Source organism: Leuresthes tenuis, unplaced genomic scaffold (genome assembly GCF_036924035.1).
Source record: "Leuresthes tenuis unplaced genomic scaffold, fLeuTen1.0.hap1 SCAF_23, whole genome shotgun sequence".
Classification (NCBI taxonomy): Eukaryota; Metazoa; Chordata; class Actinopteri; order Atheriniformes; family Atherinopsidae; genus Leuresthes; species Leuresthes tenuis.
This window is the reverse complement of record NW_027325377.1, coordinates 1056464-1073973: the sequence shown is the minus strand read 5'-3', so window position 1 is coordinate 1073973 and position 17510 is coordinate 1056464. Positions and strand designations below refer to the sequence as shown.

The following is a 17510-nucleotide window of genomic DNA, read 5'->3' as shown; positions in this document are numbered from 1 at the left end:
GGAATTCAATTCATTGTAATCATAATCCAATTAATTCATATGGAGCCAATTCAAAAATAATATCCGAGCTAAGGAAACCAACAGATTGCACCGAAACTGGTCTTCAGTCCAATCTCCCGTCCTGAGCCTGAGGGACTGTGGAAAGGAACGACTCCCTTTAACAGGAAGAAACCTCTGGCAGAACCAGAACCAGGAAGAAACCTCTGGCAGAACCAGGAAGAAACTTCTGGCAGAACCAGAACCAGGAAGGAACCTCTGGCAGAACCAGGAAGAAACCTCTGGCAGAACCAGAACCAGGAAGAAACCTCTGGCAGAACCAGAACCAGGAAGAAACCTCTGACAGAACCAGAACCAGGAAGAAACCTCTGGAAGAACCAGAACCAGGAAGAAACCTCTGGCAGAACCAGAACCAGGAAGGGTCCATCCGCCTCGACCAGCTGGGGTTTGAGAAGACAGAAAAGAGGGAAAAGAGGGGGTGTTTTTCACCCTCTTTTCCCTCTTTTCTGTCTTCTAACACCATTCAAAGGATACCTGTTGGAACAGGGAAACATAGGTTAATAACCACAATAATGTCACAGGGACATAAAATCATTTGAGAAATTAAACAGGGGGAAAAAGAGATTAAAGTGAGGAAAGGTGTGACAGATGAGGTCAGATTAATGTATTCATCTATCTTGGGGCTTGTTCCTAAAATGATAGATTGTGTTGCAGCTTTCCTAAAAACTACTCTGATGTATAAATTTTATCTTTATCCCTTTTTCCAAAGAATTGCAGGATCTCACTAAACCTGCTTTGTTTTTTTTTTATTTAAGCTTTTATTAAAAATCTACCCCCACCACAGATGTCTCCTGGCTCCACACTTCTCTACCCATTAAGAGCTTATTAACATATTTATCCCTGGCTGTGGGACACTCATCGTGTTTCCTGCCCCAGATGTGCTTTACATCACGTTTAGGAGCATTTTCAGGGCAGAACGTGACTTCATCAGGATGTGGTCGTGTCTTTAAGCAGAGGCCCAGCCCCCAGCCCTGGATCAGCTGCCAGGACTCCTGCAGGTGTTTGTAATCAGACAGGTGATGTGCTCTGATCTGACTGTTGAAGGAGAGGCTGAGAAGCTCAGAGTTAGCTGAGCGAGAGCCTTCAGGCAGTCATGCTGCTGGGTGTCCTCTGCCTTCTGTCGGTCTGTCTGCTCGCTGTGCTCCAGACAGGTGAGAAACTCCACACCTGAACATTCACCTTTGATATATTACAAGTTAATTTGATATTTACCTTCACAAATCCTGAATGTTCCCTTCCTTTAAAAATGTTGAAGGTATAACCTGAAAGGTTTAAGCCAGAGCTGTACAGATGTGGGGGAGTTTTACTTCATATAAGGGCTGAGTGTCTTTAAGCAGAGTTCTGATGGTTGTTTCTGGACCCGTTAATGTGTCATCACTGGAACCGATGCCGTTTCCTCCTTTAGACGGGACCCAGAACCAGCTGAATGTGACTTTAAATGAGACCCAGCAGAACAGCTCGACGGTCTCTGGACTCTTCAGTGTCAGTGGTGAGTTCAAACCTACAAACAGATCAATTATCTGATCAGTTTGGATTCACCACTTTTTTTTTTTTCCCTCAGAAACAAACCAGAAGTTCACTTTAACCTGTTATGACTTTTAAAATAAGCTTCATCGTATGAAACGTGTGGATTACATTAACTCTGTTTCACAGGAACTAAAAGAACTGTTTCATATCTTACAAAAATGTGTATTTAGTTTAAATATTTCTATCAAACTATATTTTGAAATGAAAAGTTGATCAATTGAACCCAATCTCCATGAAAATACCAAACTTTTTCATAGCAGAGAGTCCTCAAAATGCACTCAGATGTTCAAGACACTCGCTCTGAGTTTGAAACCTCGGCAGTAATCTGCTTATTTTCAGGTGTTTTCATTTAAGATGCAGTTATTTATGGACTTTCCAGACTTCCTACAGTGTGTCTTTGAAGGTAAACTTGTAATAAAACTGAGCGAGGGCATCAAAGCTTTGACTCAAATCAGAGTTTTGATCCTCGCACTAAAGATTTAACTCGTAAAATGTCTACGTTGTTTTGTTTCCATGCCTTAACCTTGACACCTGCCTCTTATAACTACGATAAAAGATGTAAAGGGGAAGGAGGGGATGGTATTTGCTCCCACCTGCAGACAGTGGCGTATCCAGGACATTTTCACTGGGGTGGCCAAGAGGGGACACAAAGCTAGTGTGGGGGGGCCATGGCATAGCCAAGTTTAATGCCATAAACACAGCCGACAGCAGTTCTAATCTTGGCTGGAGGTCACATCCCATGATTTCCTGTCTCGTAATTGTCAAATAAAGGTGTTTATGCTGGTTTAAAATCTTTAATCAGTAATAATGTTGATGATAGAGTATTTTCATCTTCATTAGTTAGATCAGCAAACTTCAACTGCTCTAAACTCATCCTGCAGAACAAGAAAAACCCACTAATGTTAAATACTTAACTGATACCTGCCAATATTGGGCTTTGAAATGGTGTCGGATCATATCAGAGTTTTCAGTTGGAAAGATAAAGACCAAACGGTGTCAGAAATCCCACCAGTTTGCCCAGAAATCACATGGTTTTCAATGTTTTCCTTGAGTCTACAGACTTGGTTGCTTTCCTTGAGTCTCTAATCGAAAACTCGATTAGAGACTTGATTGCTGTTCATTTTGACTTTATCTTTACTGCATCCTGTAAATTAATTCTGAATATCCTGTTTATGGTCCAACAGAACCTTTTTAAGATTTCAGGACTCACAACCCTGCAGTTCCTCTACTGTCCACCAGGGTTTCTGATTGGCTGAAACCAGTCCAGAGATTTTAAACTGTAAAGCTTTGGGACAGGAGCCAGGTTCACTTATGGTCTGTAGGTGGTAAAAGACACTGAGAATAATAAAAACTTGGTTCTGGTAAGAACAGTCTTGCTGAGCTTCTGTTTAGCTGCTTACTATGTTTATGTATTTAGCAGACGCTTTTATCCAAAGCGACTTAGAGATGGGCAGATAGGGTAAGGGGGTCTTGCCTAAGGCCCTAAGGACCCCTACTGGAGACCTTTCATGCAGGGGATTTGAACCCAGATCTCCCACATGAAGGGTGGTTATACGTCATATATGTTCCACAGAAAGCAGTGAATGTCCTTTTTCTGCCTTTCCTCTGACTCTGAAGCTAAAAGTTTAAGGAAATCTGGACACCAGGAACCGGAAATTACCCAAGTTTAGTTCTGTCCAATCACAAACGAGAACTGATGTCCCTACTGGACTCTTTGTTTTGCCCTTCGGGGCCACAAGTGCTTTGGCTTTAAAATAGGAAGAAGTTGAATATTTGTGGTAGATGTTGAGTTAAACAGTTGCTGGTAAAGCATTTGAACTTGTTCCTCAGAGCTGGCGGGGGTGCGCTCCTTCCCTCAGGAGCTGCAGATTGAGACCAGGATCATCGGGGGTCAGGAGGCCTGGGCTCACTCGTGGCCCTGGCAGGTCTCCCTGCAGTTCTCCTCCATATCGGCCTGCGGCGGCGCCATCATCAACCCGCTGTGGGTCGTCTCTGCAGCCCACTGCTTCAAAAGGTCAGAGGTCACCTGCTGTTGGTCACATCGGCAGGTAGGGGTGGACTACGAAGCAGGATTAATGCGTAAGGAAGTATGTTTGGTTTTCAGTGCTCACATCACCATGGTAACTGATGCTGATCAGATTTTTGTCCAGAACTGATAGGAAATCGATCATCATTGAAAGCGTTCCCCAAGAAAATAGGTTATTTCATATTTAAGTCAAAGTAAGAACATTCAGGACAGCTGTCAATCTTCCCAGGAGTGGACGTCCCAGCAAGGTCACCCCAAGGTGAAAAAGCCCAGAGCTACATCTCAGACTCTACAGGCCTCAGTTAGCATGTTAAAGGTCAAAGGTCACCCCAAGGTGAAGAAGCCCAGAGCTACATCTCAGACTCTACAGGCCTCAGTTAGCATGTTAAAGGTTAAAGGTCACCCCAAGGTGAAAAAGCCCAGAGCTACATCTCAGACTCTACGGGCCTCAGTTAGCATGTTAAAGGTTAAAGGTCACCCCAAGGTGAAAAAGCCAAGAGCTACATCTCAGACTCTACGGGCCTCAGTTAGCATGTTAAAGGTTAAAGTTCACCCCAAGGTGAAAAAGCCCAGAGCTACATCTCACTCTATAGGCCTCAGTTAGCATGTTAAAGGTTAAAGGTCACCCCAAGGTGAAAAAGCCCAGAGCTACATCTCAGACTCTCCAGGCCTCAGTTAGCATGTTAAAGGTTAAAGGTCACCCCAAGGTGAAGAAGCCCAGAGCTACATCTCAGACTCTACAGGCCTCAGTTAGCATGTTAAAGGTTAAAGGTCACCCCAAGGTGAAGAAGCCCAGAGCTACATCTCACTCTATAGGCCTCAGTTAGCATGTTAAAGGTTAAAGGTCACCCCAAGGTGAAAAAGCCCAGAGCTACATCTCAGACTCTACAGGCCTCAGTTAGCATGTTAAAGGTTAAAGGTCACCCCAAGGTGAAGAAGCCCAGAGCTACATCTCAGACTCTACGGGCCTCAGTTAGCATGCTAAAGGTTAAAGGTCACCCCAAGGTGAAAAAGCCCAGAGCTACATCTCAGACTCTACAGGCCTCAGTTAGCATGCTAAAGGTTAAAGGTCACCCCAAGGTGAAAAAGCCCAGAGCTACATCTCAGACTCTACAGGCCTCAGTTAGCATGTTAAAGGTTAAAGGTCACCCCAAGGTGAAGAAGCCCAGAGCTACATCTCACTCTATAGGCCTCAGTTAGCATGTTAAAGGTTAAAGTTCACCCCAAGGTGAAAAAGCCCAGAGCTACATCTCACTCTATAGGCCTCAGTTAGCATGTTAAAGGTTAAAGGTCACCCCAAGGTGAAAAAGCCCAGAGCTACATCTCAGACTCTACAGGCCTCAGTTAGCATGTTAAAGGTTAAAGGTCACCCCAAGGTGAAGAAGCCCAGAGCTACATCTCAGACTCTACAGGCCTCAGTTAGCATGTTAAAGGTTAAAGGTCACCCCAAGGTCAGAGAAACGCTGTATCTGTAATGTTATGCATAACCTACATAAACCATTCTGAATGTCTAATGTTTATACCATCAGGTTTCTGTCAGTGCTGCTTTCTGCTGTAACGATGAACAGTTGGCATCTTCAGTTTATTTGAACCAATAGTTAGCGTTTCGTGCTTCGTATCCCACCCTTCAGCGCTGCTGCTTTCAGGATTACATTCACTGTACGACTTTCTCCTCACAGCTTTTTACGGGTGAAAACTTGTCTCCAGGTACAAGAAAAAATCTCTCTGGAAGGTTCTGGCAGGTAAACATGACCTGGATAAGCTGAAGGAGCCTGAAGAGCAGGTAAGGGGATCAACTCTGGTGTCTGGGATCCAAATGTTGACCTAAATGTATAAGAGAAGCCAATGAATTCGATGAAACTAACCTAAATTGTATGAAGCTCGTGAACCAGGGCTGCAGCGCTAATTTAGTTTAAAATCTGAATCCTAAACCAAGCTGTTATATCTTATAAAAGTTGTACTGGCTGGTAAAATGTAGGTTTCCATGAATAAGTCTGGAGAATCCACAACCAGGATACTTGTGTCTTGTTTATTAAACACCAAGTAGCACCAAATAGATGCCAGATGGCAACTTTGAACATGTTTCTGACTCATGTTCCCTCAGCTGGTCGGAGTCTCTCGGATCATCAGCCACCACCGATACAACACCCACACTAAAGAGAGCGACTTGGCCCTGGTGAAGCTTGAGCAGCCACTGGTTTTCAATGAGTTTGTCCGACCCATCGGCATCTGGATGTCTTCACTGCCTGAGCTCATGCGGTGCACCATCACCGGCTGGGGTTCCACACAAGAGAGTGAGGCGGCGCTTCATCGCCAGGAAACGGGTTAGACTAAGAAGTCCTTCACTCTGAGTCTGAACCCTCTTAATTATCTCCTCTCCAGACGGACCCAGAGTCCACAGACTGCAGGAAGTGAATGTGAGCATCCTGGCCTTCGATGTCTGTAACGAGTACTACAAGGGCAGGGTCAGGCAGTCCATGTTCTGCGCTGGGAAGGATGGAGGAGGAGCCGATGCCTGTCAGGTAGACTCTTAAGGAGTCATTTAGTCATCTGAATGGCCCACAACGCCCCTGTTGAAGGGCTAGATGACTCCCCAAAAGGAGGAGGCACCTTATTCAATTCAGTTTGATTTATTTGGCGCCAAATTACAAAAAAATGTCATCTCAAGGCACTTAGGTTATATAGTCCAATTGGAGTTAAATTGCTGGAAAGCAGATGGGTAGGGCCAAGAGGAATGATTGGGATCGGTCCTTAAAGTTCTGGGAACTCATTAGAAGGTTCTTAGTCACTCTAAATAACTTTAGCAGCTCAGCTGACCCGTGGTGTACCACAGGGCGCAGTACTCGGCCCCATGCCGCTGGTCTTTCTATCATTAAATCCTAAATTTTGATGAAATATGTTTCTGTTTGGGTCCATCAGCTCTGTTGGTTCTGATCTCTGCACTATACTATCAGCCAGGCTGCAGGAATCCAGAAGTAACATTTGATTCTAACCTTGGGGATCAGGCTACTTAGCAGCTAATAGTTGAGCCCAAACTTTATGGATCTATCTTCCCACCAAGCCTCATTATAAAACCCCCTTTTTTAAGCTTCCTCCCTCGTAGCCTTTGGGAAATGTCAGATTCTTGACTTTCCCGTCCGGTCTGGGTCTTAGGGCGACTCTGGGGGTCCGCTGTCCTGCTTCACGGGGAGCACACACAAGCTGGCAGGTTTGGTGAGTTGGGGAGTCGGTTGTGGTCGAGCCAAAAAACCAGGCGTCTACACCAGAATCCAGCAGCACGTTCAGTGGATATCCGACATCATGAGTGAGTTCACAGAAGATGTGACACCTGGAGGAGGTGTTTTCTGCTTTTAACCATTTGTTCTTTAACTCACAGATGATGGAGATAAACTGCATGAGGATGACATCACAGAGCAGGGTACGTTTTTACCTTCACGCTGTTTAAAGCAGAGCTACACCTGTTCTCCACCTGACCCGCCCCTGTGGATCGCCTCCATGACAGAGGGCAGATGTGGGAAGCTGCAGCACTCCAGCTGTGATCAGACTCCACGCCAGGCCTGGCTCTCGGTGTCCCCGGATGGGACGGCGTTCCTGGAGAACGTGACGGAGTCCTGCGCCTTCTTCTGGCCGTGGATGGTCAGTTTGCAGTCCAACGGGCAGCACTACTGCAGCGGTGTTCTGATAAACTCCCGCTGGGTCCTCACAGCCAAACACTGCAGCGTCAGGTGAGACTGCTGTCATCAGGTAGCTCCGCCCACTTCACCAACCACATCCATCCAGAGCTGACTTTAATCTCCCTGCAGCCCCAAAGAGGACGTGGTGGTTCTGGGAGTTCATGACCTCAAGTTCATGTCTGTTCAAACCATCCTTGTGGACGAGGTATACACTCCCGTGCGTGACTCCAGCTTCCCCCCCAAGTCTGACCTGATGCTGGTTCGCCTCAGCGTGTTCGCCAGATTTGGTACGAAGACCTTCCAGCGCTCCTGTTATGATTCAAACACCTGTAGAAACTGTCCTCTGGTTCTGTCTCCAGGCCCGAGTGTGTCTCCAATATGTGTCCCTGAGGAAGATGAGGAACTGGACAACAGCTGGTCTTGTTTCACAGCTGGATGGGGAAAAACTGTAGCAATGAGTAAGAAGAACTTCCCAATTATTCGCCTGATTTTTAAATAAAAATGTACATTTTGATTGGTGTTCAGTCCTGAAGGCCTGCTTGGATGGTAGGGTGGCATAAAAAAGGTGTTTTCTGGAGGTTACAAAAGTTCCCACCATCTTTACTCCAGTAAGAGTGTTAATACTACACGAATTCACCTTTTTACGTCAATAAAATTGAGTGTAGGCTCTGAACTTGGACCTGGTGAAGGTGTTTTCATCAACATCCCTTCTTGTAAAGCACTTTAACATTAAGGAAAACACCATGATGAACCTCTTTTCTTTTGCAGAGAACATTAATCCGGACCGGCTGCACCAGGCGGCGCTGACCCTGGTCAACCAGACTGGCTGCGTGCAGAAGTGGGGAGGACTCGTCACCGATTCTCACATCTGTTCACATCCAGCGGGCTCTACGTCCTGCATGGTAACCACCTGCACCCTTCTCCACATAAAGTCTGTAACTGCATTCACTCAGACTGGACAGAACATCATGATGTCGGTGAGCTGTAGTGGTGGATAAATCGGCTTAGATCTGACTTCTTCTCAATGGTTTTATTGCTCTTACCGGGGGCTCACACCAAAAGCGTCGTGAGCGGGATTTGATGAGTGAGTTTAAGTTGGTTACTGTTGGTTTAAGTTGGTTACTGTTGGTTACTGTTGGTTACTGTTGGTTACTGTTGGTTACTGTTGGTTACTGTTGGTTACTGTTGGTTACTGTTGGTTACTGTTGGTTACTGTTGGTTTAAGTTGGTTACTGTTGGTTACTGTTGGTTACTGTTGGTTACTGTTGGTTACTGTTGGTTACTGTTGGTTACTGTTGGTTACTGTTGGTTACTGTTGGTTACTGTTGGTTACTGTTGTTTTATGTTGGTTACTGTTGTTTTATGTTGGTTACTGTTGTTTTATGTTGGTTACTGTTGTTTTATGTTGGTTACTGTTGTTTTATGTTGGTTACTGTTGTTTTATGTTGGTTACTGTTGTTTTATGTTGGTTACTGTTGTTTTATGTTGGTTACTGTTGTTTTATGTCGGTTACTGTTGTTTTATGTCGGTTTACTGTTGGTTACTGTTGGTTACTGTTGGTTTACTGTTGGTTACTGTTGTTTTATGTCGGTTTATGTTGTCTCATGCGCATAGTTTTAGTGTCAGAGGCCAGTTGGGTGAGTTTTAGTTACGATTGTGCTTCGTCAGATCTGATCCGGAGCAGATTCAGATGTACTTTCTTTCATTTTTTACACTTAATGAAAACAAAAGTAACACGCATTGTAAAACAAAACAACTATACAGTCATTATTGAAAGAGAAAGAGCTAACAATGGCACGAAAAATGGACAAACTAAGTTGTTTAAATGCACATTAGAAAGTATATACGCATTATGTACATGGCGTGAACGTAGCTTATGAACTTAGCTTAAAGTGCTCATGATTGGGTATTTGCTTACACATACTTACATGTTACCTTAATTAAATCACAAGCTATTTCATGTAACCCCTTCCCCAAAAGCCCAGCCCACTCTGATTGGTCTGATCAGGCTCCGCCCACCACTTCTTCTTAAATAGGAAATTCATGAATACTCTGCTAGATTTGAAGACAAGCTACTTGTACTTCTGTAACCGGGGGCTCACACCAAAAGGGTCGTGAGCGGCCAGCTGCCGTTCATTTTCTCATTTTCAATGTAAGCTGGCGTCTATGAGCGGCGTGTTGTGAGCTTCAAGAGTTGAGAAAGGCTCAACTTTATGCAAATGAGCAGTGATGCGACGCAACGACAGCCAATTAGGGCCGATCTGGATTCCAAAGGCGGGAAAACGGCAGAGCGCAAACACAAAGAAACACAAAGAAGGCTGCCAAGAGTACGATCCACGGTGTAAGAGGGAACCAATGTATGGATGGATTATTATATATATCTGCTAGTTGCTATACATATAAGCCCCGCCCCTTTGGCCGCTTCTGGCGGCAGAAGATGTAGAAGCTTTTGGTGTGAGTCCCCGGTTACAGTGAGGAGTGTTATCAGCTAGAGAAAAATGCTTCAAGCTTTCTGGGATAGTAAAAACAAATCCACACGGGTGCAGAGATTTGATCTTCACTGTATTTTCTGTCTTGTTCTCTTGTGATGAGACCCTTTAAATCAAATAATGGCTGATTTTCCTCTGCAGGGCGACTCTGGGGCTCCCCTGTTCTGTCGGAAACATGACACCTACTTCCTGTTTGGTGTGGTCACGTGGGGAGGCTGGCGGTGCGACGCACAGAAACCAGCTATCTTCACCACTGTGTCAGACTATCAGTCATGGATCACTAACGTGACCGATGGCATCGACTGAGTCCTTCGAGTCGGCTGAGCAGCTTTCAAACTTGGTCTGCACATTCAGTAGCACTTTTTTAAAATAAAGCCTTTCTGTACTTCATTTGGAAATTTTTATTTGCATTAAATGGAAACACAAATGATCACAAATCTTGAATACAGCTTTTAAAATCAACTCTTTAAAGGTTAGGAAATCTTTTTTAACTAAACACTACGGCAGTGAGTCTGGGAGGATAACGGAGCAGCTTCAACACACTCATGGTGCAGGTTTCCTGGGAGTGTCTTTCTGAGTGTGCTCTGCAGAAATGGCGCCATTCTTCAGCTCTTATGAAGAAAACCCTGAAAGGAACACGGCTGCAGAAAGTCCGAAGCTGGTCTGAGGGGTCCAGTCCAGCAGTGAGCAGCAGCAGTTTCACACTCAGCTGTCCTGCAGCAGGTCGTAGGCGCCTCCATTTACCACCTCGTGTTTGTCCTCCACCTGCAGGCAAACAGTTTTAGAGCAGCCGTTTAAACTTGGTGCCACAAAACAAGTCCTCAAATTGAAGAGTTTATTAACAGAATCAGAATTATCCAAACAAAATGCAGGTGGCAGAAGGCTTTTACAGGTCTTCCCTTCATTAAAGTACTAAACAGGCTATTGGGAGTGGGCCAATGAATGAGTGTAACCCTAAAATTAATTTAGACATCAGGATGTAGATGTTAGAAATGGTTAAAATGCATAAAATGAGTCGTAGTTTATGGTTAAAAATATTTTAGAATTAATAAAATTTATATTTAAGTTTAAACAGTTCATAGGTCAAGGTTAAGAGTTCATGGTAATGAGCATCGTTGGTATGATCTGTACATGATCAAGTGGGCCACTTAACAACATGTCGATCCATGTTTCTTCTTATTTTAATCAGAATGTTCTGGAAACCTACAGCCAATTGAAAAAGCATCCTCAGGTAGAGGGATTGGGGGGGCTTAGTGTGAACTGCAGGGTCTGTGGTTGTGGAGAAATTCAGAAGCTAACGATCATTGTGGAGTGAGCCTTGGATATTGTCCCAGTGCGATTAAGTCTGTGGCTGACGACCAGTTATCCTTTTGGGTTGGACTATTGCAATCTCCAAGAGGTAAATATGAGTTGTTGTAATGCTGTTCAGTACAATTCTGTACAGTAACTAAATGTTATGGTGTAAAAACAAGCTGTCATTAATTGGGTGTAGCTGTTAGCATTAGCTTAATATTGTTTAGCTTTGCTTTCCTACAGTTTTGCATTTGAAGGGGGGAAAAACCAGAGGGGGGATCATTTTGAGAAACATTTTATTTACATTTGATTCTGGGGTAGATAAACCTCACACTTAGCAGGGTTTTAAATGAAGGCGAGAGTGAGAATCCAGGGACTGAACCCAGCCCCCGCCGAGCAGGTTCAGCTAATATCATATAGCTAAGTGGGTAACAAAGAAAAAACAATGCAGTTTGAAATTTATTGGTTTGACCAGAACAAGTGGCTCAGGTTGGCTGGGCTCTGGGAAAGGGGGATGTTTTAACCTGCTCAGATACTCTAAACCAATAAACTATGGTCCACGTGAGATTATCCCAGCCTTTTCCTCATGATATTGCAGAACAAGGGGGTTGAAAGTCCTGGAAATATACCCAAACATAAAGGTGGTTCAGAATTGTCAAGAGGCAGGTGCAATATGGGTTTCATCATACTGTTTAATTCAAATAAATTCTGTTTGCAGAGGCACAGAAACGGATCAAATCAGACTGTTTAACCTGAACCACTGAACTCACTTTAACGGCAGGTGTGTCGGACTGGGTTGGTTCCAGACTTTCTTCATAAACTGGGTTACAGATGCTGCGGCTGCAGTTTGCTGCTGTAGCCTCTTCATCGTCTCTGGCATCCTCCTGATGAAACAACCACAGTAATGATCAGCACCAAGAAGTCTGTACCAGCACCAAGACCCTACCCACCGTACATGAAACCGGGTTAGAACCACGTCAGTATCGTTCAAATGTAGAATATTTACTTGTACTGGTGTTTTACACTCAAACTGTTCATTTAAAACTAAAAACAACTTTAATAAACGTGAATAAATGGTTTACATTCATCCAAAGAAGGTATTAAAGTATTCTTGAGTCATTAGAATGTATATTTATACAGGTTGTATATGACATACTCATGCTAATGTGCTTACGTGGTAACATTACACTAATGGTAAAAAGAGTCAGTCTCTGAGAGGCAGGATTTTCATTATATTCCTTTTTATGGAGTGTTTTTCACACTTTGCTCCTGCAGTGAAGCTTCATGTGGGAAACTTCATGTGATGAACCTTTCCAAAGGAAGTGGGACAGAAGCAAACATGTAAAGGGCTGAACAAAGAATAAAATCTGTGTACATGCAGCACAAGAGCTACTGTTTTTAGAAAAAATAAACCTCTTCTGTAATCAAAAGCAAATATCCTGCATCATAATGTTAGCACAGTTTTTATTTGACTAATAAAACAAATGACAACATTGTTATTTCAATTTTATTTAAGTGTCAACTGACTGTTGCAACAGCCAACATCTGAGGCTGATGGCAGATAAAGCTACAGTTCAGCTAACTACTCGGCTGCAGCTCAGCTAACAGATTAGCTACAGTTCAGCTAACAGATCAGCTGCAGTTCAGCTAACAGATTAGCTGCAGCTCAGCGACAGTTCAGCTAACAGATTAGCTACAGTTCAGCTAACAGATCAGCTGCAGTTCAGCTAACAGATTAGCTGCAGCTCAGCTACAGTTCAGCTAACAGATCAGCTGCAGCTCAGCTACAGTTCAGCTAACAGATCAGCTACAGTTCAGCTACAGTTCAGCTAACAGATCAGCTGCAGCTCAGCGACAGTTCAGCTAACAGATTAGCTGCAGCTCAGCTACAGTTCAGCTAACAGATTAGCTGCAGCTCAACTACAGTTCAGCTAACAGATTAGCTGCAGCTCAGCTACAGTTCAGCTAACATATTAGCTGCAGCTCAGCTACAGTTCAGCTAATAGATTAGCTGCAGCTCAGCTACAGTTCAGCTAACAGATTAGCTGCAGCTCAACTACAGTTCAGCTAACAGATCAGCTGCAGCTCAGCGACAGTTCAGCTAACAGATTAGCTGCAGCTCAGCTACAGTTCAGCTAACAGATTAGCTGCAGCTCAACTACAGTTCAGCTAACAGATTAGCTGCAGCTCAGCTACAGTTCAGCTAACATATTAGCTGCAGCTCAGCTACAGTTCAGCTAATAGATCAGCTGCAGCTCAGCGACAGTTCAGCTAACAGATTAGCTGCAGCTCAGCTACAGTTCAGCTAACAGATTAGCTGCAGCTCAACCACAGTTCAGCTAACAGATTAGCTGCAGCTCAGCTACAGTTCAGCTAATAGATCGGACTACAGATCAGCTGCAGCTCAGCTACAGTTCAGCTAACAGATCAGCTGCAGCTCAGCGACAGTTCAGCTAACAGATTAGCTGCAGCTCAGCTACAGTTCAGCTAACAGATTAGCTGCAGCTCAACTACAGTTCAGCTAACAGATTAGCTGCAGCTCAGCTACAGTTCAGCTAACATATTAGCTGCAGCTCAGCTACAGTTCAGCTAATAGATCAGCTGCAGCTCAGCGACAGTTCAGCTAACAGATTAGCTGCAGCTCAGCGACAGTTCAGCTAACAGATTAGCTGCAGCTCAACTACAGTTCAGCTAACAGATTAGCTGCAGCTCAGCTACAGTTCAGCTAATAGATCGGACTACAGATCAGCTGCAGCTCAGCTACAGTTCAGCTAACAGATCAGCTGCAGCTCAGTTACAGTTTAGCTAATGGCTCAGCTACAGATTAGTTATCAGATCGGACTACAGATCAGCTGCAGAGCTGAGTTCTGTTGACATCCTCTGCCTTCATTTCACTAAATATTTAACTCTGATCTTTTTTTAAATTTTATTCTGACCACATTCCTTCCTGGAAAATGATGGTTCAACACCATGTTTTCAGTTTTTAATAATGGGTTGGACCGTTCTTGTCCCATTTTTTTGTATTTTGTCAAATGCAGTAAAAATCAGTACCAATATTTTACATGTTGTCAACAATATAAAGATAATGGATACAGTCCAATTTCACATCAATTGTGTAAAAAGTGTAAAACTTCAAAATCAATGAAAAAAAAAGACCATAAATCCATCAGTGGTACTGACAGTGACTGTAAAAGCGACACAGAGGGTATTTCTTTTATACCACGTACTGATAAACATGCTGACCCGGAAACAACCACCGGCTCTCACCTTGAAGTAGTGGAACTGGAAGGGTTTGGTGTTACGTCTGTAGAAGTGATATCCAACAAAGACGATTCCTGTCACCAACACAATCAGCAGCACCACTCCCACTCCCATCCCCGCCCGGTGTGCTACCTGCATCTGCACAGCCAATCAGAGAGCGCGTCAGAGGTCAGCGGTTTAAAGAGACGCCACACAAATCAATGTGACGTCAGTCACCTGGTGATGGGGGGGCGGGGCTTCCAGAGGTCCCTGGAGAACATGGATGATCCCATTTGAGGCCATAATGTCAGAGTCGATGACAAAGCGATCGTTGATGTAACGGGACGACTGAGAAGGTAAAGCAGGGTCAGATTTGATGAAACTCACACAGGAAGGGCAGCAGCAGAGTTTCCTAAATGCTAAATGTGAGGAAGACTGACCAGAGCTGAAGGGTTGAGCAGGTCGGCGACTCCGAGGACCGTCAGGCCGCCAACACGTGTCCTGATGCGGCTGCCGTTCTTCAGCTGGCTGAGAGGCAGAGCCTGACCCTCCGACAGGTGGAACTCGATGTCCCGCTGGGACAGAGTCTGCAGGCACAGACCGGTGAGGACACGGCGGCAGTCAAAGAGTAACCGAATCCTTCTGTGGGACTCACCAGGTTGTTGGGGAAGCCGCTGTTGTCAGGCACAAACAGGGTGGACTGCGCTGCCAGGTTACCGAGGCGCTTCAGGAACTGCTGGCCGGACTCAGACACCGCGGAGTAGTTCAGGATTTGCTGCAGGAGGAAGAAAGTCCAGATCTTTAAGCTGTTCTCATGCATTAAGTTGTGAATCAGCAGCAAAGCCACGACGCACTCACTGTGAGGAAGTTGGAGAAGGTGGGTGTGGATGTGAGGACCTGCAGCAGGTTACCTGCACAGCTGAAACCGTCTCCAACGTAACCTGCTTTACACTCACATTTCACCTCTGAAACACACAACAAGTGCTGAGATAAGCTGAGAATCTGGAGAGGATCGATACAAAACAATGGCTTGAATTCACCGCTGACCGGGGGGATAATCTGTCCTTAAATTTTTATTAGTCTAGATCAGGGGTCGGGAACCTATGGCTCGTGAGCCAGGTGTGGCTCTTTTGATGATTGCATCGCAGATAAAACAAAATATTCTCACTTGTTTTAATCCATCCATCGATTTTTCATGTCCTGTTCAGGGCTGCAGGAGCGATTGTCCATGATTTTAATTGGATGATACTGGACTACGTTGGCCGTAAAACAGGTAAACGCCCCCTTTTGAATCAGTCTGCTCGGTCATTAGCTCAAAGCTAACCCTTCGACGAAGAAGATGGCGAAAAGAAAAAAAGATGACGAGTATCGTACATTTCAGGCCAAATGGACTGAAGAATTCGCCTTTGTGGAGAGAGCAAATTCTGCGGTGTGTCTAATTTGCAAAGACAAAATTACATCGATGAAACGGTCGAATGTAAAGCGACACTTCGACACGCGCCATGCTACCTTTGCATCAAAATACCCGGCAGGAGACAGCAGAAAGAAAGCGTGCCGAGAGCTACTGAGCAGGGTACAAGCTAGAGCTACTGAGCAGGGTACAAGCTAGAGCTACTGAGCAGGGTACAAGCTAGAGCTACTGAGCAGGGTACAAGCTAGAGCTACTGAGCAGGGTACAAGCTAGAGCTACTGAGCAGGGTACAAGCTAGAGCTACTGAGCAGGGTACAAGCTAGAGCTACTGAGCAGGGTACAAGCTAGAGCTACTGAACAGGGTACAAGCTAGAGCTACTGAGCAGGGTACAAGCTAGAGCTACTGAGCAGGGTACAAGCTAGAGCTACTGAACAGGGTACAAGCTAGAGCTACTGAGCAGGGTACAAGCTAGAGCTACTGAACAGGGTACAAGCTAGAGCTACTGAGCAGGGTACAAGCTAGAGCTACTGGGCAGGGTACAAGCTAGAGCTACTGAGCAGGGTACAAGCTAGAGCTACTGAGCAGGGTACAAGCTAGAGCTACTGAGCAGGGTACAAGCTAGAGCTACTGAGCAGGATACAAGCTAGAGCTACTGAGCAGGGTACAAGCTAGAGCTACTGAGCAGGGTACAAGCTAGAGCTACTGAGCAGGGTACAAGCTAGAGCTACTGAGCAGGGTACAAGCTAGAGCTACTGAGCAGGGTACAAGCTAGAGCTACTGAGCAGGGTACAAGCTAGAGCTACTGAGCAGGGTACAAGCTAGAGCTACTGAGCAGGGTACAAGCTAGAGCTACTGAGCAGGGTACAAGCTAGAGCTACTGAGCAGGGTACAAGCTAGAGCTACTGAGCAGGGTACAAGCAGCCAGCAGCAACCCCGTAAGGTGACTATAATTCTGCTAGCTTTGCTGGATCTTCAGCAATAGTGAGGAACGGAAAACCATTCACAGCTAATAAATAATATGCTAATATATGCTAATATAATATGCTAATAAATTCAGAGGCTTATTATACTGACATTTAGTTGAATTCACTTTTAAAATATATTATATGGCTCTCATTGAAATAAATTTCCAATTTTTTTGCTTTCATGGCTCTCTTAGTCAAAAAGGTTCCCGACCCCTGCTCTAGAAGGTGCCTCGTACATTTCAAACCTTTCATAATCTGTTATGACAGCAGACGAGATGTTCTCAAACAGGAGCAGAACCATAAAACTACTATGTTTATGCATTTAGCAGATGCTTTTATCCAAAGCAACTTACAGGTAGGGTAAGGGGGTCTTGCCTAAGGACCCCTTACTGGAGGTAGTACCTTTCATGGAGGGGATTTGAAGATAGCTAGCAAATAAAATGGAATAACTTGGAGTTCTGATAAGGAAACAGCAGAAATATCGGGAAAGCACCAATAGGAGCTCATACGACACTCCTCTGCGTGTTCTTTCAATGTCTCATGAGGGATAAATTTCAGTATCCTATCCCCTCTCTACAGACTATCTTTACAATATGACTTCTGTCTCTCGGTCATGTCTCTTTCCAACATAATTAAAATCAGGTTGAATCTGAGTCAGTCTGCCACCGACTCCTGCCACAGACCATGGTTATCTCCCAGCATGCACTGCGAAACCCCTTCTGTACTCAGTGACCTCCACTGGCTGCCTGGATCAGATCCAGTCCCTGGTGCTGCCCACAGAGAGACTTCTGGGTCTGCAGCAGCTGTTTAACCTCAGTCCTACAGGC

General features: G+C 44.8%; 2 protein-coding genes across 4 annotated transcripts in view; one reads left to right on the top strand and one right to left on the bottom strand.

Annotated features, from left to right (window-relative positions):
* Positions 1-602: 602 nt before the first annotated feature.
* On the top strand, positions 603-10142 carry ovch1 (ovochymase 1). Of its 3 annotated transcripts, none has more exons than XM_072377307.1 (12): positions 603-1208; positions 1463-1546; positions 3415-3598; positions 5318-5393; positions 5715-5904; positions 5993-6132; positions 6764-6914; positions 6987-7335; positions 7414-7571; positions 7644-7742; positions 8053-8186; positions 9915-10142. In XM_072377307.1, exons 1-12 carry the CDS (start codon positions 1151-1153, stop codon positions 10077-10079), a joined length of 1788 nt encoding a protein of 595 aa, XP_072233408.1. In that variant the 5' UTR covers positions 603-1150; the 3' UTR covers positions 10080-10142. The 3 variants fall into 3 exon arrangements, with proteins under 3 accessions (XP_072233408.1, XP_072233409.1, XP_072233407.1); XM_072377308.1 differs by having other exon boundaries at positions 603-1546; positions 6987-7028; positions 7113-7335; XM_072377306.1 differs by having other exon boundaries at positions 603-1546.
* An 87-nt stretch (positions 10143-10229) lies between these two features.
* stab2 (stabilin 2) overlaps positions 10230-17510 on the bottom strand; it is a 62112-nt gene continuing 54831 nt past the window's right edge. Inside the window, exons 37-43 of the mRNA XM_072378002.1 lie at positions 15165-15271; positions 14962-15081; positions 14747-14893; positions 14544-14654; positions 14334-14465; positions 11837-11950; positions 10230-10538 (exon numbers count right to left, since the gene is read on the bottom strand). Coding sequence (XP_072234103.1) covers positions 10479-10538; positions 11837-11950; positions 14334-14465; positions 14544-14654; positions 14747-14893; positions 14962-15081; positions 15165-15271 — 791 coding nt within the window. The 3' untranslated portion in view covers positions 10230-10478. The remainder of the gene's footprint in view (positions 10539-11836; positions 11951-14333; positions 14466-14543; positions 14655-14746; positions 14894-14961; positions 15082-15164; positions 15272-17510) is intronic.

Coding starts and splice junctions, on each gene's coding strand:
- ovch1 (XM_072377306.1), top strand. CDS start 1,402: ATGGTTGTTTCTGGACCCGTTAATGTGTCATCACTGGAACCGATGCCG. Junction 1,547..3,414: donor TGGACTCTTCAGTGTCAGTG/GTGAGTTCAAAC, acceptor CTTGTTCCTCAG/AGCTGGCGGGGGTGCGCTCC. Junction 7,572..7,643: donor CAGCGTGTTCGCCAGATTTG/GTACGAAGACCT, acceptor TTCTGTCTCCAG/GCCCGAGTGTGTCTCCAATA.